Source organism: Antennarius striatus, chromosome 8, assembly GCF_040054535.1.
Source record: "Antennarius striatus isolate MH-2024 chromosome 8, ASM4005453v1, whole genome shotgun sequence".
Classification (NCBI taxonomy): Eukaryota; Metazoa; Chordata; class Actinopteri; order Lophiiformes; family Antennariidae; genus Antennarius; species Antennarius striatus.
Genome location: NC_090783.1, coordinates 21884684 through 21908584, shown reverse-complemented (window position 1 = coordinate 21908584; position 23901 = coordinate 21884684). Strand labels below are relative to the sequence as shown.

Sequence of the window (23901 nt, the reverse complement as noted above, 5' to 3'; positions counted from 1 at the left end):
AGGTAGATTGGTGAGGGGAAGGATTCCTGCTCTCCAACTAGACTCATTTAATCTTTTTTTTATATTATTCAGTTATAATCTGTGTAGAAAATATAGTGGATGTGGAGGAAGAATTGAGCTCAGATTTCACAAAATAGTCCTTTGCACATGTCATGTTTTTTGTGTAATGAAGTGCTTGGAGACGTGCTGGAGTTTCTCACTTGATTGGTATGCTATTATCAATCGTGACGGCATCAACACCTTTGGCTTTCACAATTAAAAAAAAAAAAAGAGCTCACACAAATCCCATTGCATTTAGTACTTATTTTATTGCATTTGATAAAATTTAGGACAGCCTTAAAATATTGGCATTATATGGCATTTATTAATTTGATAATGCACAACTATCTTATCAAAGTTGATCTACTGATATGCAGAATTCGATGCGGGTAAAACTTTCCTGGAGATAATGTGTAATAGAAACCCCCACTACTGTGCAAAGCATAGCACCAAACATAGTATGAGATCTACATCATGATAAACCCGTCACCAGTGGATTAAAGTGTAAAAACAAGTAGGAAATGAGACATCAACCAAAGTATCACAGATGGTACAAATCTTTCAACAATTTCACCAACAGTGTTGCATTTTAACTACAAAATTTTAGTGATCGTTCCATTCATCTTGGCATTGTGCAAAATTGGTTGAGGTATTAAAATGAGGAGGATACTGTAAATGTGAGAAGAATGGCATGCAATAACAGTACAGATTTCTGAAAATTGAAAAGCAAGACCACAAAAACCCCGTCATTAAAACTCCCAAAAGACCCATTTTTTTTGTGTGCAAAAGTATGAAAATGTCCAGTGTTGTTCAAAGAATGGTACAGTAATAATCACATAATCTCAAAACAAATAAAATGAACTGGTTTGTAAGTAGATTATTTCCTGATACACTCATGTAGAAAACTAGACCAAGGAAAGTAGAGTGTGTCTAAAACCTTTATAGAAAAAAAAAACTACATTCACAGGTTTTATGTGATTATTTGGCCAAATGTGAATGCATTATATGGAGAAAACCCCCCCACAGTAAGGCTATAAAATGACTGTAAATAGAAAGACGGAAAAAAAATTCTCTTAGAAAAAGTCTCATAATAACCACATGGCCAAAAGTTGACCATATATGCATATTGACTCTGGGTATTAAAGGATTATATTTTCATTTTTGGCCCTCGTCTGTTTACTCTGCTGCAGGCTCAGTCGCTTCGGTTGGCACGTCCACATCCTCATCGCTGTCCAGGCCAGAGCGATTCATTGTACGCCGCATATTGAAAGGCAAGTCACGTCTGCAAATTAAACAAAAAAATGTGATGAATCTCTACAACTGCAAGCAAATAGGAAAGATGAGATTATTACTGAATATGCAGGCTCAAATTATGTATCAAAACTGAAGGAAAACATAATTCCTTCAGTTGAGAGACACGCCTGTTGCAAATCTAAAAAAGGTCATATAGGTAACGTCCAGTTTTAGTGACATTTGCTCCTTAAAATATCTCCAAGACCACAACCCTGAATCCCAGAATGCTACACTGATAGACTTTGCTCAGGGCTCACTTTTTTCATGGATGAAGTATTTTTCATGAAACTTGTCTGAAAATATTTACTATTTACTCATATCAAATGTTCAATTTGTTGTCTTATTCTGAAAATTCATAAATATAAGTAGCCTGTACCTGAGCTTGCTCTTTAGAGTGCTGACTTCACGGTTCATAGCGTCTGCCGTCTCCGTGACATCATCCAGCTCCCTCTGCAGCTTCCTGCGGGAGGCGTTGGCTTGTGTCACCTCCTCCTCAGACTCCTCCAGCTGACGCTTCAGCTGGCGCATCCGGGTGTTCATCTTCTCCATCTGCAGACAGATGTTTCTTTTAGCGTCATGACCAACAGCAGGTCATTTTAATTCAAATCATAACCATTAATCTGAACATAAACTACTTATATGTTAAACAATTGATCATTAACACTATTGATATTACGTATTAATGAAATAATAATGAAGAAACAAAATAAAGGGAAAAGGAAACAAACATTTTCTACATGGAAATTAAACTAGGAAATGGACAACAATAAGAAATGAAGACAGGAAATTATATTTATTAATACCTTCTTTTTAGTACACTTGCAATATGAAATCTAAATAATAACAATGAATGAAACTATTTCATTTACAAATATAATACTTGCAACAAAACAGCAAAATATAAGGTCTTGGCAGAGGCAACACGCAAATCAGCAAGGATTGAATTGGGAACCAAACGAAAAGTAGGATTACTCTCTCCTGTAATTAGTCTGGTAATGAATTAGTAGTGATGGGGCATACTTGGTCTTTGTATTGGTCGGCGTTGCGTCTCTCGTCATCGACCTGTAGCATCACCTCCTTGAGCTTCTTTTCTGTCCTCCTGGCCAGCCTAGCGGCCTGCTGACGCTCCCTGAATTCAACAGAAATGATGTGAAATAAAAGCGCTTCAGCTAAAATGAAAGGAAAGGTGTACAAAACTGTGGTGAGACCAGCGATGTTGTTTGGTCTAGAGACAGTGTCACTGAGGAAAAGACAGGAGACAGAGCTGGAGGTAGCAGAGATGAAGATGCTGAGGTTCTCTCTGGGAGTGACCAGGAAGGATAGGATCAGGAATGAGTCCATCAGAGGGACAGCACATGTTAGAGGTTCTGGAGATAAAGTCAGAGAGGCCAGACTGAGATGGTTTGGACATGTCCAGAGGAGAGATAGTGAATATGTTGGTAGAAGGATGCTGAGTTTTGAACTGCCAGGCAGGAGGCCTAGAGGAAGACCAAAGAGGAGGTTTATGGATGTAGTGAAAGAGGACATGAAGGTAGTTGGTGTGAGAGAAGAGGATGCAGAAGACAGGGTTAGATGGAGGCAGCTGATTGGCTGTGGCGACCCCTGAAGGGAAAAGCCGAAAGGAGAAGAAGAAGTTACTTCAGTTAATTTTGTCTTTTGGACATTAAATGTCATCTTTTCAGTTTATTGCATTGTCACAATTGTTATGTAAAAAAATTGCCAAATTAAATCCAATGCCATAAAGATGGTCCTGAAACATCACATGGACACGAATGGATGACTCAGACTCAGAATGTTTCTAGCTTCAGCTCAGTCAAAAGTATTAAAATAACCATATAAATAATATAGTTTGCTTTATTCCTTAACTCAGACTTTATTATTGAAAATCTACAATTTAGGAAATTGTTTCAATGAATAATTTCATCTACTATAACTTAAGATAACACAGAAAGGGAGACCAGAAAAGAAATCCTTTTTTCACCATCTAAATTTGTTAGAAGTGGTTTGTCTACCGATGATCCTGTCACACTCACTTGGACTCCACGTCCAGCTGCTCCTCTAGCTGACTTATCTTGGCCTCCAGACTGGTAATGGAGGATTTGTACTTGGACTTGATGGTACTCTCAAGCTCCTGCAGCTTGAGTTTCAGTTCCTTGTTCATGCGATCTAATTGGGATCGAGCTCCCTCGAGTCGCTGGCTGGTGCTGCGCTCCGCCGCCAGCTCTGTGTTCAACTGGTCCGTCTGAAGTCAGAAGCAAAGAGGGGAATTGATCAAGTAAAGAATATTTAAAGTCATTTCTGTTTAGAAGTCAAAAATCACAACTTCAAAATCCGTCAGTGGAGATCCTCTGGCCTTCATTCCTCCTGAATTGGCCTTTCTCAAAGGAATGACTAATTCTGACGTTCGAAATGTTTAGATCAAACTATAAATGCTTTCTATGACAAACAAGTTATCAGCTGCTATGATCAATACTCTATGACACCGTGCGTCCTTTAACCTGCATCGTGTTTCTCTTCAGGCGATCGTTGACCATCTCGGTGTTGAGCTGCTCCTCCTCCAGCTCCTCCTCCAGCTGGGCGATGCGAGACTCCAGCTTTCTCTTCTCCTCCATCAGCGCTGAACTGGCAACCGCAAGCGAGAGACAGGAGCGATGTGATTGGTTAGAAACAAGTGCTTACTTTGTACTTAATGGCAGTATGTTGTTCCATATGATGATGTTGATAGTGTGAGAGTAACTTTTGTTACTGCAAAATTGGGCTAAAAATGTATTTGTGGGTGAGAGTGAAGTGCACTCTAAAAAATGGCCGTGACTGATTCCTACTTCTTGCTGGTGCTGCTGTTGACCTCATCGTGGAGCTCATCTCTCTCCGACTGAATCTGTCTCTTGACTCTCTCTGCATTGGCCAGTTCCTGAGGGAGCAGACAGACACAAGTAAGTTGAGACGTCTAAGCCGGATACTGCAGGAACTGCAGAGGCAGTCACCTGTAAACTATGTGTACTACATGCAATGCGTGTTCAAAATGATAAGAGTGATTTTACTCCAGTGAAAATCAGTTTCATACCTCCTGGAAGTTCAGGGCATCTCTTTCCAGTGACTTGATCTTCTTCTCCATATCCTTGGCGTCGTTGACGGCGCCGTCTCTGGACGAACGCGCCTCTTCCAGCTCTCTCATCAACTCTTTCAGTTGAGCCTGTAGAACATCAATGAGGACAACCAAAGTTATATTCTGACTGTTTCTGAGTGATTTTGGTTACTGCAAACAAGTATTGTGTCAGTCTGCGGTTGCATACAAGAATATATGACAAAACACAATATTATTAAATAAAAAAGATTAAATTTGAGTGAAATAAATATTTAAAACTGCAAGATATCCTTAAAGCAGTTCCTACAACAAATTATGTAAAGCCTTCATACCTGAAAATAGACGACATATGTGGTTCCACTTATTATTGCTGTTGTTTGCATGTATGTGTGAAGATGTGTGTGTATGTGTGTGTGTACCTGGAGCCTTTTGGCCTGTTTGACGGCCTCATCATGACCTTTGTTGGCGCTGTCAATCTGGAGCTCCAGCTCTCCCAGGTCCATCTCCAGTCTTTTCTTAGATGTGAGGGCCTGACTGCGCTGCCTGCGCTCATCCTCCATCTCCGCTTCCATCTCACGCAACTAACATAAAAAGACATCCAGTCAAACCATGACACAACCTTCTTTTTTTGACAATCTTGCATGCATATGATGCGGAAACCTGTTTGACGAGCTGTTTCCTTCTCTCCTCTCCCTGCTCGTCTCTGGTCTGCAGGTCTCGGTCAAACTGGGCCTTCATGGCCTGCATGTTGACCTCCAGACGCAGTTTGGCGTCCTCTGTGGCCTGAAGTTCATCTTCCAGCTCCTCCACCTGAGTCTTCATCTCCACCAGCTGTTGACCCATGGTACGGTTTGACCTCTCCAGCTCGTGAACCTGTGGACAAAGTTACACAATCAGCGTTTTAAAGCAGTGAAAAATTAACTTTTGCAGAGGGCAGTGATCCATAATAAAAAAATTTTTTTATTGCAGCTCTCTGTACAAAAAGATAAGTTTTTCCCCTTACACTTTTGCCAACATCATCCTTGGAGGAGACCAGATCTTCCATCTCGGCTTTGAGTGTCTTACTGATCCGGTCCAGCTCATCTTTCTTGTCTGTCATAGTCTCAAGCTCACGGGCCAGCATCAGCATTCGCGTTTCCTTATCCCGAGCCTCAGCCTCGGCCTTGTCTCGCTCCTCTGCTAGCTGAGCAGAGACCGCTTTCTCCTCGGCCAACATCTAGAGAAAAAAAAAGTAGAGGTTTTGTATTCGACCAATGTTTCCTATGACCGTTCATAAATCCTTACAGCTGCCAGTGTTTTTTCTGTCCTTCAATTTCTTTGCATCTTTTTTCAATCAAGCAAAGTCCCCGGAGAACATAGTTTGTCTCACAAAACAGTGTTTTCAGGCTACCTGGTCAAACTTCTTCTGCTTCTTTTCCAGACTGAAGACGATCTGTCTCAGGTGGTCCTGGTCCAGGATGAGGTCATCCAGCTCTTGCTGTAAACGCGTTTTTGTCTTTTCCAGTTTGTCATTTGCTGCGGCTTTCTCCTCCAGCTGTAACGTCAAGTTCTCCACCTCCTTCTGATATCGCTTTCGTCCCTCCTCTGCCCCCTCCAGGGACTGGACCTCCTGCTCCAGCTTCTTCTTCATCTCTGCCAGCTGAAGACAAGGATAAGTAAGAGAAGAGTTGACTCCTATTGAATGAATCAATGCCATAATAGAGAGAACGTCCATCATTATTTAGCTGAAGAATGCTGGTAGATGCAAAGAAATGCATTGGGCTGTGCCAATAATTAATAATTTATTGTAGATAGGATATCATGTAGTTTATACTGTATAAAGTCTAGGGCTGGTTTACCACAAATCATCTGTGTTTTAATTTGGAGGACAAAGAAGTAAAAACAAGAATGCATTAAAAATAAAAAGCAATAAAAATCCTTTAGAATCACTTATTCTTTTACGAATGACACATTTACGAGACCAATGTACAATTTTCGGGAACTGATGATGAATAAGTACCAGTGACTGTGTGACTGTGCACCTACCTGGCCCTGCGCACTGGAAACCTGCCTCTCCACATTTTTCTTGCTCTCCTCCTCTTCCTCTAGCATCTCTCGCAGGCTATTCTGCTCATCTTCCATCTGCTTCAAGCGGCAGGAGAGGGAAACCTTCTGACGAGACTCCTCTTCAAGCAGATCCTGGAGTTAAGAAACCAACATTTAAATTGTCAGACATGGATTATCTTTTTTTTTTAAAATTGCAAACAACCAGTGGTCAATAGGAGACGTCCATCTGAATAAACATCGTGGCGACCCCTGAAGGGAAAAGCCGAAAGGAAAAGAAGAAACAAGTAAAACGTGCTCAGCATCGGTTGTGCGAGTGAGGTTAGCACAATGAGACGAGATGACAGAGCTGCAGAAATAAACTTCACATGGCATGCTCTAAAAACTAAGGACAAAATATTTACATCGTTGTGACATGAACAGCAATTTAAAAAAAAAGATGTTTCTTGTCATTTTCTTGCTTAAAAAAAAACAAAAACCCCGAGCGGTTACCTGAGCATCTTGCAGCTGAAAGTTGACGGAAGAAAGTTCTTTGCTGGTTTTGCTGTTATTGAACTCCGCATCACTCAAGGCGTGATTGGAATTGTCCAAGTCCAACTACAGGCCAGATAGAGAGACAATTATTAACAGATGCAACTTAAATCCAACACTTCATCCATCCTCACTGAAATATCCTCACAGACGTTCGTCCTTTCAACCGCCTGCTCTCTTTTCACTCCATCATCAGCATCACTCCGTCGCCCACCCTGCGAACGACTTCAATTCTGTACCTGCAGCTTGGCCGACTTTTCCTCCAACGCCTGCCTGGATCGTTCGCTTTCTGAGAATTTGACTTGCAGCTCCTGAACTTGGCCTTCAGCCTTTTTACGACGGTGTTCGGATTCCTCTTTGCTTTGCGTCAGAGTCTTCATTTCAATCTGCAGCTCATTCCACTCGCTTTCCAGGGCCTGCTTGGATTTCTCCACCGACACTTTGCTCTACAAAAGCGCCACACGTTATCTGTGTTATTCACTTGTTTGTTAAGCATTGGCACCTCTTCTCTTTCACCACCTCCATCATTACCCTTTTCACTTGTTCCAGCTGTTCATTGAGCTCGTCGAACGTTCGAATGTGTCGCTCTTTCATTTCGGCTATCTGGTGCTCATGATTTCTCGCCTCCTCTTCCATATTCTTCTTCAGCTGGACGACCTCCAGCTCACGCTTGGACCTGGAATGACGGAACAAAGGGATTGAAAACACAAAGGATGAGATGTGAAAAGAGAAACAGAACATGTGTAGATCTTTGCAGGAAAACTTTGATTATGCACCTTCAGCAGGTCAGAAATTCAGAGGAATTATGAACTCCTAACAAAATAGTGACTTTGAAAGTTAAAAAGTTAAAAGAACAACAAAAAATTCACATCTTTGATAGTAAATCTTATTATAACGTCTGTGCAGGTTCTCAGTTATCCAAGTCAGGGTTATCCAAAGCTGTTTAAGTCAATCCACTGGACTTCAAGAAAGTTCTTGAAGACGTTTCGTCTCTCATCCGAGAGACTTCTTCAGTTCAGAACTGAAGTCCAGTGGATTGACTGAAACAGCTTTGGATAGATCTCATCATACTTTATCTGTTACCTCAACTCCTCCTGTGTTGCCGTGCTGTCCAAAGTGTCAAGGAGCTCGGTCTTGAGGGCTTCCAGCTCTTCTGCCAGGTCCCTGCGCTGCTTCTCTGCTTTACTGCGTGACTGCTTCTCCAGCTCCAGGTCTTCCAGCAGCTCGGCATTCTGGGCCTCCAGCTCTCTGACCTTTTTCTGTGTCATATTCTTGGCTGCTGTCTCCTCCTCGATCCTGGGAGGTGAAATAAAGAGGAGCAATGAGACTGACATGTAGGTCCTGAATGCTTTCAAAAGTGAACCCGTCTCATCATCACAGACGTTCTGACAGATGACAACATGTATCTGCTCTACAGAGGGTTGCTCCAGCAGGGCTGCCCTTAGAACACCTTAAAAAACTTTAAAAAAATACTTTAACGCATAAGTTGGGATTTTTTATTTATTTTTTCGTATTAGTTGTGACCTGGCCAGTGCAGCAAGGAGTTCCTCCTCTTTTTTAGCCAGCTGAGCTCGGAGGTCGTCGATCTGAGACTGCAGTTCTGAAATCTGGTCACTGAGTTCAGTGGAGTCTCCCTCCAGTTTACGACGATTCTTCTCCAACTCCTGACGCGATTTCTCCTCCTTCCTTAGACGATCTGAGCACAAGGAGGCAGAGAAAGTTACATTTGTAGCTTAAGTATGTAAAATGTGAATATTTGCAAAGGAACAAAATGCTAATCATGAAAACAAAAACCACTTCATTTCACAATCAAATATGGTTTTTAGTGAATGAAATCCATTTTGATGAAATTTTTTAAAAATTTTTAAAAAAAATTTAAAATCACATTTATTCATAAAATCCAAATTACAAGGTAATCACGTTGACACAAAATCCAAAAGAGATTCACGCAAAAAAGGAATTCACATCTCAAAAACAAATGATGGTAGGATTTTCATCAGCACTGTGCGTTCCCTTAACAAAGAACATATCTAACCTTTTTAACATTTATCAAACTAAAAAAAAACACGGATTTAAAAAAACAACAACAACATAAAATAGAGAGAAAGTATATATAAATGAACAAGACCGCTAATCGTTCCACCTCAGAGACATGTCTATTAAAATTAGAGACAGTAAAAAGTGAGAGCTCAACAAGAATTTATTCAATCCTGAAGTTTTTTTTATCCCGTACGATAAACCTTTTTGGAACTTTGGCGACAGCAAACAAACTATATGAAAAACTCTGGGACATAACTCCGATGAAACAAACAGAAATACTTGCCCTCTAAATCAGTGATCATGGCTTCGTGTTTGTTCTTGAGTTTCTGCAAACTTCTGGACTTCTCTTCCTCCTCAGCCAAGTTGGTGGTGAACTCTGAAATTCTCTCCTCTATAAGTTTCTTTTCCTAAAAAATAAAAAAACAACAACCAGAAAACAAATGACTTGTTGTCCCATGTGTGAAACTTTCATCTTATTTACACTTTTACCACAAACGACCACAACAGATGAGACCTTGGTGAGCTTGTTGTTCTGGTCAGCCAACATCATGACCTGCTCGTCCTGGTTCTTCAGCTTGGAATCTAAGGTGACCTTCTCCATCTGGAGCTTCTGTCTGGCTGCTTCCTCTTCATCCAGCTGCTGCTCCAGATCCTGAATAAAACCACACAATCAATTGCAAAATGTAAAAAAACATTTTCCAAACAATTTCCCGATATTTATTTCACATCTCATCATCATGTATCCAACGGGACTTGGCTGACCGTGATGTTCTGCTGCATCTTCTTTCTCTCGGACGCCATTGACGTGACTCTCTCCTCCTCCTCCTCCAGGCGAGACTCCAGATCGTGCAGGATCTCCTCCAGCTCCTGCTTCCTGGTGGCCAGACGGGCTCTCATCTCCTCGGCCTCCGCACACAGCTCCGTCTCTGCCTGCAGCTGCTCTTGAAGAGCTAACTTTTCAGAGCTCAGCTGGCAGATTCAAAGCAAGAGCTGCATTATACAGACGTTCGTGCATTAAAAAAAACAAAAACATTTTAAAATAGTCTAACCACTTTAACATAAAACTGACTGTACAGCTTTGTCCAGGTAAAACTCCTACCTGCTGCTGCTTGGACTCAAATTCTTTGATCTGCTCATCACTCTGTAGTTGTTTCTCCTTCATTTTGGCCAGCTCATCCTCTTTGGCCAGCATCTCCTCCTCCTGTCGACTGACTTGCAGGAGCGGCTTCACCTAGATGAAAAAAACAAACAAACAAACAAACAAACCAAGATTTACTCGGTATCATTAAAATTAAAAAAAGTGTTAAAAAAAATTGTGATATTTGGGCTCATGAGAAACAAGATTGAGCAAAAATATACTACCATCATATTATAGTAATAATAATTGCTGATGTGAATGCTACCCTTAAAATAAAAAGGACACACTTTTCACCTGTCTATTTTTGATATTATCATTATTTTTTAGGATGGGTCTCAGGCTCCCCGTGCCAACGGCATCGGTACCGTCAGTGAAATACTGAAGCCAATGCTGAAAGAGAACTTCGAACGCGATTGGTACCTTACCGGTACATGAAGCAAGGAAGGCGTGTTTAATAGTGAAGATGACGCTATGTCAGGACCTTTATTTTGAAATTTGAGGAAAGGGGGAGGACTTCCTTTCACTTTCTCCACTTGTCTGGATGGTGGAAGCAACACTCCCTTCTTCCATTCATCTCATACCTTAGTGAAAAGTCTCCACCACTGCCAGTTTCTGAGTTTGAGGTACGCAACGCAGTTCCTCTGGATAACTTTCATGGCGGTCAGCTGCTGCTGTCTCTTAGTAAACGCTCTAGAGCAACAAAAGTAAATAACATATTTTAACTGAACTGTGTTCTCAGGCCACATGAGACAGTGTGATGTTTGCCAACGTGTCGCTCAAGTTAGTTGTTCATACTTGCGGGCCAGATATCCTCTGCACCAGGCCTGGAAGCTGATGATCACATCGGTAATCTTCAGGTCTCGCTCCTCCTCCAGGTGGGCCAGGACCCCAGCTCTGAAGAACACTTTACTCTGACCAATGCGGTACAGGTTCGGGTCCAGCTCCAGGGCCCTAATCTGATATGAAGAAGGACGTGACTCAGTGATATGAACTTGTTTCTTCATCTGATACACTGCTCACTATATTTCCTAGATTTCCTGTTCTTACCATGAGCTCACAGGCTTGTTTACCATCCATAAAGCCTTTGGGGATGGCATTAGGAGTGAGGATTTCATACCTGAGAGAGACGAGCAGAGATCAAATACAGAAGCCCAGTTCTTTCTGAATAAATATATTTCTGTTTGGGGGATGATTTCTCTAAAAAGGGGCTAATATGAAGAAAAAAAGAAAAAAGTTTTCACGAATGGAATTGTATGTTACCTCTGTCTGAACTCTTGGAAGACGATACGATTGGGGAAGCCCTGTCTGCAAATGCGAATCCCCTCAAGGACCCCGTTACACCTCAGCTGGTCGAGGACCAAGTGGGCCTCCAGTTTACCTGCCTGAAGAAAACAAAGCAAACCACAAAACCCTTTTTTATGTGTTCACTGGTATTTGTTTGATCTAAGGATCAATGGCTATATGTGCTGCCTGCAATTGGCTCTATATATTAGGCTCTATATATTAGTCTGTTTATGCAAGCTCGTATACTTTAATAAATGATGCATCAGGACTAAAATGTGTAATTATTCTTTTAACGGTGGATCCATACATGCCAAGTGAAGCAGAACAACGTGTTCAGAAATTCAGGTGTTTGATTACCTTCTTCTCATGGTTGGGAATGATGCAGCGGACAAAGTTGGGGTTGGTGTTCCTGAGCGTCGTCATCAGGTTGCCCAGCTGCTCCTTGTACAGCTGACCCACGGTCCGGAACATTCCCTTCCGTCCTTTAAACATACCCATGGAGGACTCCGACATTCCTGGCACCTTATCCATGCCGACAATACGGTTCACTGTGAGGAGGAGGAGGAAGGACCTCTTATGTTATGTGTCACAATGAACAATTTTGTTATGTAACATCTTTCCCATGTAGATGACAAATTACTATTCAGCTGTCCTCACTGCAGATTCTATGACTGAACACCCGCAGGTCTTGACCCTCGATATATTACCGCTTTTGTGTTTATTTCAGTGTATTTCAGTATTTAAAACTTTCTGGCTATTCAAGTATTTTTAAAAAGGTGACACATTAAAAATAAGTCATTTAATGCAATAAATAAGCTGCAGAGAAAAATAAAACCATGAACAAGCATTTCTGAATACCGTAAGCATCAAGTTTACAGAATCTACAGCTTGGACCATTCAGTTATTGCACTTACTGTCTTTCCACAGGTCGGCAGTGAATTTGTCCCCAGACTGGTTGATAAGACTCGCCACACACTCATTCAGCGGATCCATATTTTTCATCAGCCATTTGTCCGCTTTGTAATCCACCTGCATCACAGAAATAGAAGAACTGAAAAGTTAAGGATGCCACAACTAAACAACTGCAAAGTCACATCTTGATACACACACACACACACACACACACACACACACACACACTGACTACCACAAGAGGGTAATGGACTTCACTGTATTCATATGAATTTATATGGACTGAATCATTTAGATGTAGTCACTGTTTGTGACTAATGTTTTCATAAAATCTATGCAACCACCTGAACATATTGTTGCTTTTATAGAAACTAAACGCAGGTTTTGATGCTTATGTTAATTTCATCAACTGGAGAATCAAAAGTCTTCATTCATAATTTGATGTAAATGACATACGTTCCTCACAAGTGTTGCTACTTCAGGTATTTTAAGCTTCTTTTGCAGGTGTCAGTGTATTGTTCTACTGTGGTATAGTCACTGCTTTCACATAGTATGCAACTAGTGTGCAACTCCATTTTTCTACTTTTTTCCACCACTGTGTTGCTGGATTACTTTAGATGAGAGGACAATTTACTCCATACACCCTCTACAGGAATACATGATGAACTGACAGTTCCTTCATTGAGCACACACAACACCTGGATTGCACAGAGGAGGAGGTTTCGTAGTTGGTGTGTAGGAATTTGCACTACATTCCATTTATGTTAAAAAAGCAGGAAAACTTGGAAGTCTTCATCAATCACCTTTCCAGCATAGTGAATAACGCAGAAATCAGCATCATCGTTGATTTTCTTGGGTTTCTGGAACTTGGGGTGGGTTCCCTGCTCCTGAATCACTTTATCAACAAAGGTCTTGTCTGTGGCTTTTGGAAACCAGCACTCTTCATCTAGCAGAGCCAAGATCCCCGGAGGACTGGCCTGTGATGGTGGAAAAAAAACACATTCAAATTCAAAAGGAATCCTGGCTGGCTTAATAGCCATGAACATTGAAATGTGTCAGTATTGCATGCACTATATAATTTCCTTCCTGCATGAATTGCTAACAGTGGCTTCTGCAGGAATCTTTAACCAATACTTCTATGTATTCTCCAATTTGAGACAGATTATGACTTTTATTTTTAACTGGGAGACATTACATGTTTTTCAATGAGATCAATGCAGGGTTGAAGGTCGAGGCCGAAGTCGATGAAATTCCACTCGATGCCCTCCCTCTGGTACTCCTCCTGCTCCAGGATGAACATGGTGTGGTTGAAGAGCTGCTGCAGCTTCTCATTGGTGAAATTGATGCACAGCTGCTCAAATGAGTTCAACTGTAGAGGTAAAGAATTAGGAAAAACCATTAATTACCAGTTTGGAATATCAATTTCTTTTCTAAAACTGCATTATAAATAATTTCTTACAAACACGTACTTGTCGTAGTTTTCTCATTAGTTACTTTTAGCTGATTCTCTTTTGCTTTGACACATTTAGTTGGCTGGTATCTAAACATGTGTTCTCATTTTATTCTGGATACAAGATCCAAAATATGCATCCATCAAATTCAAATTTTTATTATAGAGTGTGACTTTGGATAAGACTTGATTGAATCAAAGATGCTCCTCAGAGTTAATAACTCTGACATCACACAATCCCTCACCTCAAATATCTCAAATCCAGCAATATCGAGGATGCCGATGAAGGATGCTCCCTGCCTCTTGGTCTTGTCGAGGGCCTTGTTGATCCTCTGGACCAACCAGCGGAACATCCTCTCGTAAGAGGCTTTCGCCAAAGCTTCCACAGCAAACTCCGCCTGTTCCTGGGTCTGGGCCTTCTGGACATAGTCCCTACCAACCTGCAAGAAGAAAAAGTCCAAGCATCAATAAAGTGCCTTCATGTGTGGACAATGCATCAAGTTCCAGACAAAGAGACAGAAATCTGCATCAGGCGATAGCAATGAAACATTTCCTGTTTTGAATTTCAAGGAATGTTAAAGTCAGGATTGAGATGCAGACCTTGATTCTGGGAGACAGGATGGCTCGCGTGAATTCAGTCAAATTTATGCCCAGCAGGTGACACACTTTCTGAGCAGCTGAGTGGTAAAACAAGCCAGGTTATGTTGACGGATGTGAAGTTTGACAAACTTGGATGTTTTGAGCAAACAAACGACAGAGTGCACAGAGGAAAGGATGTGTCTAGTTAATTATAAGTACCAGTGTCATCAGGCATTGAGGCTTGGTCAGAGTGACGCTCCTTCTTGAAACTCATGTTTCCCAATTGTAGAACAGCTGAAACCACTTTCAACAGACCTGAAAAGCAAACAGAAGGGGTCACTGTGTGCTGGGAAAACAACCCCATGCTGATGACCAATGTGCCAAGTATTTATAAAGCATAAATGTTTTTTTTAAGCTTTAGTTAAAGCAGAATAACAATAATAACTACTAACAAACGCAGCAGAAATATATAAAAGTTTAGGGTTAGCAACAACTTTCTGATTCCACTTCAAGTCTGCAGACACGATGCTTTTCTCATAGTTGTGTTTTGTATTATAGTAAACTAGATTTTGTAACATTAAGAAAAATGCAACTGAATATTGTTGAGTAAAACAGAACACTAAAAAATAATGGTAGACAGAAAAAAAAGAATAATCCATTCCTTAACCCTAACGTTAGGCCTCAACCCTTTAGTTGCAAACAAACTGACAACAAACAAGAAAACAGGTACCGATTCTCTCCTCCTCTGGGATGCTCATGATCTTAAAGGCCTCAACGGTCTCTGTGAACATGTCCTTGTCCTGCTGGCCTGGAATGGTCACGTTTCCCCAGGACAGGAAGCGGTACTTGCTGTAATCCTCCAGACACAACTCAGCTAGATCGTGAAAAAAGAGAAGAGGACAAACCATGGATGGGATGTTTGGGTTTTAAGAAAGGTTGACTATCATTTACATCCTGGATTGAGTTAAGTCTCACAGCGCAGTTTGTCGCCCGCTCCCGTCAGCATGTAGTAGAAGATGTGGAAACTCCTCTCTTCTTTAGCCTGTCGGATGGCTCGAGATTTTTCCAGCAGATCTGAAAAATTTTTCAGTCAAGGACGGACAAATGCAAAAGCAAACGCTGCACGACAACATCTGTAGTGCATCAGCGAAGATGGTTGATGGTTAAAATTGCAAATTTTAGGTTTACATTGCAAATATAGTTTAACAAGGATATTGAGACAGATATCACAAATTAATTGATGATGATGTTAATTTTGTTGACTGCTTGGAGAAAGTGTATTTTTTGGCTCAGAGACAGTAATGTGTGTACAAGAATTTTAAATAGGAATGACTGAGATTCTAAAAGGATGCAGGTTTCAATGTTGGCTCCAACAATGTATCCATTAACGTCAAAGTTGATCCGGATGAATTTTCCCTACAAGAGAAAAAAAAAAAAATCCAATCATTTTGTTGACTATATCTCCAAATTACAACATTATTATGGTTAAAAAGGATCTTTACTCAACCAGCTTTTTCTGTATTTGTGCATTTAGCAATACACAAATACGGAATAAGTGCATTTATTCCACCTTTATATTGACTGGTAGTTTTCAGGACTTAATGTAATTCTTACAAATCTTGATGAGTTGTCGTTCTTGACAGTCTTTGCATTGCCAAAGGCTTCCAGGATGGGGTTTGCCTGCAGCAGCTGTTTCTCCAGTTCCCCCTGACAAAGACACAGCATTATCACTACAACCCACTCTGGACCAGAACAACAGCTCAACAGAACACTGTACCAGACGTTACTCAAACCAGCCCAACTTTAAATCATGCATTTCCTTGTGGTGCTGCAGATCTTTCATTAGTGGATGCAATCATGTGCAACAACATGTTCAGCGTATTAAAAAATAGTTTAGGCTACAATTTCAAAAGATTTACCTCGAGGTATTTTAGCATTGCACACACTTATACGTGCGCCTACAAAAACTGAATCATTGTACATTCCAACACAAGTTTCCACAGAGCAACATGTAACTTCCAGGACAAAACTCTCTTAACCCCCTGTGTCCATGCAGGAACAAAAGACGCCACAAAAAGCACACAGGTTGGTTAGCCAAGATCCCCCAAAGGAAATGCAGGAGTGAATTCTGACACTCTTATCAGGTTACTCTACATTACAATACAAAAAAACCCCATAAAGACAGAAACAGGCTGAGAAAACAAATGACAGCTGGGTGGAGTAAGACAAGCTAATGCAGCTCATAAAAGTTTTAGATGTGTTTCGGCGTCTGAGACAAACCTCAGGTAAAGCTTATTACTCAAACAGCTGCTGAGCAAACAAATTTATTTATCTTCTAAATCCATGTCAGACGCTTTAGTCTGTATTAAAAATTTATATTTAGAAATGTTTACTCAAGGATTATCTAAACTAATGATGGACATTTGCCATAACTTCACTGAGAAAATGTGACATCTCAGGAAATCTGCCTCTAGGAGTTTGAGTAACACTTTCATATCTCAACACTAAAACTAAAGTTAGCAGGGAGTTAGCTTTGATGGATCAAGGGAAATGTGCTAGAGTGGTTTTTCCACAGTTTAACTGTTGTCATTGTCATTTACTAGGACACGGTGCCTATCTTTAAGTACTGATAATGCTAGGCAGATTTTTTCACTTCGGATAGACTGAGGCTCACGGTCTCCTCCTGTTTGCAGTTCTGATTATAAGATAAGCTATATAACTTTTGGATTAGCATCCAATTCGACATGCAGATATGAAATTTATTCAAATATTATTGTCCATTTCTCAACAAGGAAATTAAAACAGCAATGAAGAGAGTAGTGCATTAGTATCAACGGTCAGACACCATGAGAATGGACTCAGGGATGAACTCACGTGTGACAGAACGGCGGTGCCCTGATGGAGAAAAGGTAAAAAAAAAGAGAAGAAGTATTAGAAGTATTTAGTATCATCATAAAACTATATAAACCTCTCATGTAAGCCTTACTAAACAACTTGAACACAAGGAAAATGAGTAGAATACACAGGGATGTGCGGCAGATACATTGAGGCCTATGAAGGCGACGCAAAGTCAAAAGCTGCACCACTTGTTGTCGTAGATTTTGTAAGATCGCGAAAAGAGACTTTCTATCAGGGTGTTTTCAAAACCAGTCGGAGAGAATGAGAAAGAAAAGATGACTGAAAAAAAGTTTGACTGACCTGATCTTTCTTGGACTTAAAAGATGAGGCAACATGAGCAAGAAACTGAATGACTTTCTTGGTATTTTCGGTCTTCCCTGCTCCTGATTCTCCACTGTAGAAAAAGACAATACAGCACAGCTCCAATCAGACATGTTAGGGTAATGACTAAACTGATCAAAACCTAAGATTATTAGATGGTTATAAAGTATATATTAAGTCTCTAGTCCTTGATCCTACAGCTAAATCCTAAAAGACTATGTGCTAGAATAAAGACTTCTGGAAAGAGTGACGTACGTGCAGAGGATGGACTGGTCCTCACGATCTGAGGGGAAGAAGAAAGATCAAATTCATGGATATTCTCAGCTCATACGATTTATTAATCTTTGTTGGTGAATTCAAAATCTTCATTATTTCCTGATATACTCCCGCCAAAGTCATTTTGTTAAAACTGATGAGAAATAACTTGTAGCAGGACAAGAACAGAAGCTAAAAACAAAATAATATGGATCCTTTTTTTTTTTTTTTTTTAAATGAAAGTGTGGCACCCTGCATCATGCTCCTGTAGGCCGTGTCTGTGATGGCATAGATGTGAGGAGGCATCTCATGCCTCTTCTTTCCCTTGTACATGTTGACTATCTCCTCAGTGTAGATGGGCAGATACTTGTATGGGTTGACCACCACACAGAAGAGACCAGAGTATGTCTGCACAAGTTAGAACAGAGTTTAAAATGGGGTTTAATAACACAGTAATCCATATCATCTACAACATCTGATTCCCTGTGACTGCAGAGTGATGCTGTCATCAGGTAGAATCATGTATCCATCATAACTCACATAGATGAGTCCAGAGTAGTATCTCTCCTTCAGGTTGTGAAGCACAGACGCCTCGTTCAGACAGGTGAGCTCCGCCATGTCCTCCACCTTACTGAACTTGGGTGGGTTCATCTTCTGGATGTCGTCCTTGTTAACTTTCACCTGAGATGTAAAAAAGGCCGCGCCCGTAGCGGATGAGTCTCCTGCCACATGACCTTACTGCTTGGAGGAAATCATTTTGTTCAAGACAATCACCACACATTCATTTTTCACCTTCTTGCCAGAGTCCGCCAGCTCCACCACACACTCGTCTCCATGCTCCTCCTTGATGGAGCCAGCCTCAAAGCCGAACTTCTCAGAGGGGACCCACACCAACTTTTTGGTGGCCCAGTCGGCCTGTGCAAGGGGGTCACTCCCTCCACTTCGGTCCCCGTACAGGAACTTGTCTGCGTCAGTCATGGTAGCTGAAGGACAGAGCAAGGCAGCATTTTATGGCTATTCAAAGAGTAATGGTACGGCTTTGGAGGAAAAGATTTTCAGGGGTGCATAGCCCCAAGGAACTCTCCGTTATATTATGTTAATGATCCATTACATTACATGATAGGGCTGCCATGATTAGTGGATTAGTCACGATTATGTCGACTATTAAAATCGTAAACAACTAATAGTCGATGTGTCATTTAAAAAAAAAACATCCTTTGTTTCTCTCTCCAAACTGCTGCTTCTGCCTTTCTCTATATGACACATGTACACATCAGTGGTAATCGGGGTCAGCTTTGAATTGTCACCCAAAGTTCTACCAGACGGGCTCTGGTAGCTGTGGAGATGTAATCTGTGGAAGCATTTTAAAGAAAACAAGAGAAAAGTTCTGCAACGCAGCATCTGCAAGACAGAACTTGCCTTTCCACGGCAGCACAAACTGTGATGCACGAGCACCAGAAAAGGAAGCACGTTGTGGCTTGTGACAAAAATGAAGAGGGACCGTTATCTCGTGGCTAACTGGCTAGTTAGCTGCTAATATTAGTGTAACCAGAGAGTTAAATACTTCAATCTGAAAACTAATGATGGTTATGTAAGAGCAGCTTCATGCTGGTGCAATAAGGTGTATGTTTGTACATTCAATTTATGTATGAGCCGATTAGTCGACAATCAGAATAATCATTTGGGGCAGCCTTGTCACATGATAACAGGAATTACAACATTTTTGGTTCCAACATTATGGATAATGTCTACAAAGCTTGGGCAGAAATAAAATGAGGGTCTCAGACTCAGATTACCTGGGGACCACAGGAGGCACAGTCTGGGTGAGGCTGGGCCTCATCAGGTATTACCCAAAAAAACTTTGGTAAAATTTTTTACTAACTGTTCTTGCATTTGTAAATATGAACTGGCCTGAGCGTGAATTCAACATTGAAGAACATGAACATTTCTTCTCTTACCTACTACTTCCTGCCAAAGACCTGGCAGCATTTTTTCTCACATAGCTGAGCTATATTTGGTTTGAGGGAAGAAGCAGCAGAGACATTTCTCTAACCCAGGAAAGCTGGGGGGTCAATTCTCTCAAAAAATTGCTCAAGATTGTCTTCTTTTCCACTCACCTCCCTGAACTTGGCTTTGAGGTCAGAGTTGCACTACATGTCGGTTCAGGAGGGGCATGCTGCACATCAAAGGGGAAAGGGTGTAAAGAATTTTGAAAACTGGCTTTGAGGGGTCTTGAAATCTGCAAAGCTGCTAAGTTCAGGAGCCCCTTTGAATCACTCAATTTCTGACTCAATTTCCTCTAAAAAACAACAACATAAAAAGCACAGAACTGCCAGTGCTTTAAGCCTCTGGGCCTGATACGGTTGATGCGTTTTACAAGACAGACATTACATTGTCAAACCTCAGGCATTTAATGTAAAGGATCAGCTGATGGATAAATGCAGCGCAGAGCATTTGTCTCTGATTAATGGCGCTCCATCAGTTGTTATTCCAACAAACCTCTTCCATGGAAAACCGGCTTCACTCAGCTGAACAAACATCTCATGACCAGTGGTTTGGCCATGCATTGGAATAACTGTCTGAAACTCCTTCATAATTTCAAAATTGCCATCAACACCTCGTACATACAGTGCATTGTGAGCTGGGCAGTGTTAATGATGTCATCAAGAGCATCCAAACGTTTGGGTTTCTCACACGATACTTGCAGCTTGTTTAATGCACTTTCTGACAAACTGGTGTTCTGTGATAAACCAAAAAAACCAAAACAAAACCCGTCAACCTACAATGAAATGATGTCCTCCCTAGAGTAGGGAACCATGCATATGTTCATTACCGGTCAGAGGAAACATCCCATAATTTCAATCATTTTGAATATGAAGCCTTGCCCGCATAGACATGACCCAAGGCTCAGCACAGACAAGTCAGACAAAATAATTAGTCACACTGACTGATTTCTACAGTGACACTCAGCCCTTTGCTTTACACACATCCTCGCCAGCAGCATTTCACAAATTCCAAACCACAAGTCTTTGTTTAGTACTAGACACTGACAATGTGCATTGATTCCATATCATCTCCTTCAGGACAGCGAGAGTGATTTGATGCACTTCAGGACTCGATTAGAGTGCAAAACGCTGTAAGGTGGGTGCAGGCAGAAAGGCAGCGAGGAATGCCGAGAGCAAGTCTGGGCAGAGTTAGAAATGTCACTGATCTCCAACCACACCCTGAAGAAGAGGCTCAATGCCTCACACCATCAGAGAGAACTAAAATGCCCTCATAAGGACAATCCAACACAGATTCCACTCCCCTTGTATCTTACCGAATGAGGCTGGTATGGAAAAAAACAGGACAAATGACTTAAACTACCGTATATCAATGTGGCACTAATGTGTGAATGCAAAATACTTACACACTGCACTTCACCAATACAATTACTTCATTTAAGGTGTATGTGTTTAACGATATTCCCAATCAGGAACATCTTATATTTTAAACAGAGAGTAATAGCATTCAAAAGGTTGATGAGAGAACTCTGCAGCATTATAATAAAGTCCACACCTCAGCTTACCTTGCTGACAAAATATCATGACACTCCAGCAATTTAAGATACACAAACAAGTTATTTGTCAACTCAAGTGCACTTTAAATTCAAATCAATCCATGCATAGTGACCGTCTCTCAGCTAGATGATGCATGATGACAAAACAGCAGGACATATGTGTGTGTGTGTGTGTGTGTGTGTGTGTCCTGCTCTACAAATGCATTATCTGCTAAATCAAAATCAAAAACAAATATACAGATACTGCATATACAGATACTACTTTACCTTTGTGCAATAGTGTGTGTGGAGAGAAAAGGACCCAGAGTGTGTGTTTATCAAGTGAGGGATAAAGGCATTAGTGCATAAGATGTCATCAGTGTCCCTCTTAAGTTCATTATGTGCTCAGACTCTTGAGCAGAACTGCAGCAGGTCCGTGATGACTAAGAGCATCATATAGTGAGAATAAGAGCATTCGAACGCATCGCTCACTCTCAAGACTTGCAACATTCACACATGTAACTGCTGAAGGTTTCCATGGGCTAACTTCCTCAGGAAGATGAACAAACTCCACTTCAGTATATTTTGACACTCTGTGGTTCAGAAAAACAAATCTAACTATTTGAGTCTTCATTTTCTTTCTTCTACAATAAAAAGCAAAATGTTTAATGCAAATTCAAGAATAAAATCCTTCACATAAGGATTTCAACAATGTCAAAAAAAAAGAAGAGAGAGCGTCTCTCCAGATGCCCTCATCTTGTTACCTCACCAACCTGTGTTTGTTTTCTCAGCAGATATATTTCTAATGTCTGCATGCGTCAGGTTAATTTGTGTCACTTGTGCTCTGATCAGGCACGCTTTCAGCAGCATCTCCTGTTCTTGGCTGCCAGTCAATCCCCTCCCTTCATCCAGGCTTCCATGGCTCACCTAACACACAGCGGCCCTGAGCCCTGCCATCTGCAGCCGGGCTGCTGATAAGAGCCCGGAGGGTTGAGCAACCGGTGATGTTAACAATGATGATGTGTTGACATTGTGGGTCAGAAGAAGTGGTTACATATCTTAAATGCTCTGGGGATTGTCGTGGAAGATGAACAACAGGTGGGAAAAAGAATAAAATTCTACATTCTTAGAATAAAAAAATGTAAAAAAAATCTTCTGATTATGAATGTTGCGGAGATGAGAGGCCTTCGTCTTTGAATTGCTCAAGATGTTTAATTTCTAGACTAAACAGATAATTTCATTAGCGTCCTCACAATTTTTATTACATCATGTCACAGTTTCTAACAATAGGTGCATGATGTTTGCCTGACAATTCTGTATCCAGTAATAGTGGTTGCGTGGGTGCGCCCTAAAATAAAATATGATCATGATAATGCAGTGTTAATAGTGGAAAGTGTGTAAATAAAGAAGACTTGAGCTTCAGTGCAAACACTAAAGATGAAACTCAAAAAAGTAAAGATGACACTAAATCAATATGTAACTTTTACTGGACTTTCTTAAACTGCACTTTCTAAGCCAGACTCTGACAGGTGGAGGAGTCCCAGCATTACAATCTGCTACAGAGATGAGTAACAAAGAACTCTCTACTTTCAAAAACAACAACAACAACAACAACAACAACAACACACCTGTTTTTCAGCTGCAGGCACTTGTAGGTGAGCTCGGTTCTTCTGGTTTCAGTCCGTGCTTTAAGAACAGTCGACGGCAGCTCAATGTTCCGCTGATGACGTCTTCCCCCTCCGCCGCCTGCCTCACCTTCTCCCTCGCTGTCTCGCTTCAGAGGTTCTGCTGATGGGGTGGGGAAAAGGCGCTGCACCTTTTACTCCGCCCACCTTTATCTTTCACAGGTAGTACCGAAGCTCCGCCCACCCGTGCTGCGTTCAGGAGCTCCACGATTAATAACTTAACCTTTCTGACATTTCCTAGATAAAACAGAAACTTTCTCAAATATAAACAGACGTATCAGGATTACAGAATTGCAGAAATTATTCTGTTTAGATATCTGCATGGAGCCCACAAATATATGTTTGAAGTGGTGTTTGTGACCCAAGTCGACTTGACAAGATCTGCAAATTGTGTGTGTGTGTGTGTGTGTGTGTGTGTGTGTGTGTGTGTGTGTGTGTGTGTGTGTGTGTGTGTGTGTTGGAATGCAGAGCCTCTCCTATACCTGCAACAGGAGCAGGGGTGTGGCGTTGCTCATGTGTCCAGGATAAAGATATAATACAAAAAGCTGAGAGAGGAAACAGACAGAGAAAATCCAAACAATCATAACTGACTGTCTTTTATGTTAATGGTTTTTATTGACAATGGAGTTAATGGTGTGGTTTTTTTTAATGCACTGCATGTTTGTACCTTTATTTACTGTTTCCGCATTTTTTATGTCAAAAGAAATTAAGGACCAACTCATGTTCACTGGACTGCAATAAATCGTTTATTTTTCTCATAGTAATACTTGAGCACAACCCAAACAAGGCGGAGCAGCTTTCTACACAACT

The 23901-nt window shown here is 41.0% G+C and overlaps 1 protein-coding gene across 1 annotated transcript; it reads right to left on the bottom strand.

Moving 5' to 3' along the window:
• Positions 1–294: 294 nt before the first annotated feature.
• Positions 295–23176, bottom strand: LOC137599645 (myosin-9-like). The gene is made up of 43 exons (XM_068320606.1): positions 23035–23176; positions 18661–18851; positions 18409–18549; positions 18120–18276; positions 17869–17896; positions 17593–17686; positions 17269–17289; positions 16009–16101; positions 15747–15810; positions 15370–15468; positions 15125–15268; positions 14614–14709; positions 14416–14492; positions 14061–14255; positions 13561–13734; positions 13169–13342; positions 12368–12482; positions 11811–12001; positions 11430–11551; positions 11217–11286; positions 10965–11125; positions 10751–10859; positions 10131–10262; positions 9794–10000; positions 9546–9683; positions 9315–9438; positions 8516–8687; positions 8075–8287; positions 7523–7667; positions 7231–7437; positions 6953–7057; positions 6443–6595; positions 5808–6056; positions 5421–5633; positions 5078–5290; positions 4837–4998; positions 4397–4525; positions 4155–4243; positions 3831–3954; positions 3366–3574; positions 2353–2461; positions 1709–1881; positions 295–1321 (listed from the first exon to the last, which is right to left on the bottom strand). Exons 2-43 carry the CDS (start codon positions 18844–18846, stop codon positions 1216–1218), a joined length of 5883 nt encoding a protein of 1960 aa, XP_068176707.1. The 5' UTR covers positions 18847–18851; positions 23035–23176; the 3' UTR covers positions 295–1215.
• Between the last annotated feature and the right edge of the window lie 725 nt (positions 23177–23901).

Bases quoted from the DNA above. Each gene is read 5' to 3' on its own strand.
- LOC137599645 (XM_068320606.1), bottom strand. From the start codon at position 18,846: ATGACTGACGCAGACAAGTTCCTGTACGGGGACCGAAGTGGAGGGAGT. The intron at 11,552-11,810 runs GTAATCAAACAC...TGTTTTCTTCAG, and splicing joins TTCCCAACCATGAGAAGAAG to GCAGGTAAACTGGAGGCCCA. The intron at 11,287-11,429 runs GTAACATACAAT...CGTCTCTCTCAG, and splicing joins TTCCAAGAGTTCAGACAGAG to GTATGAAATCCTCACTCCTA.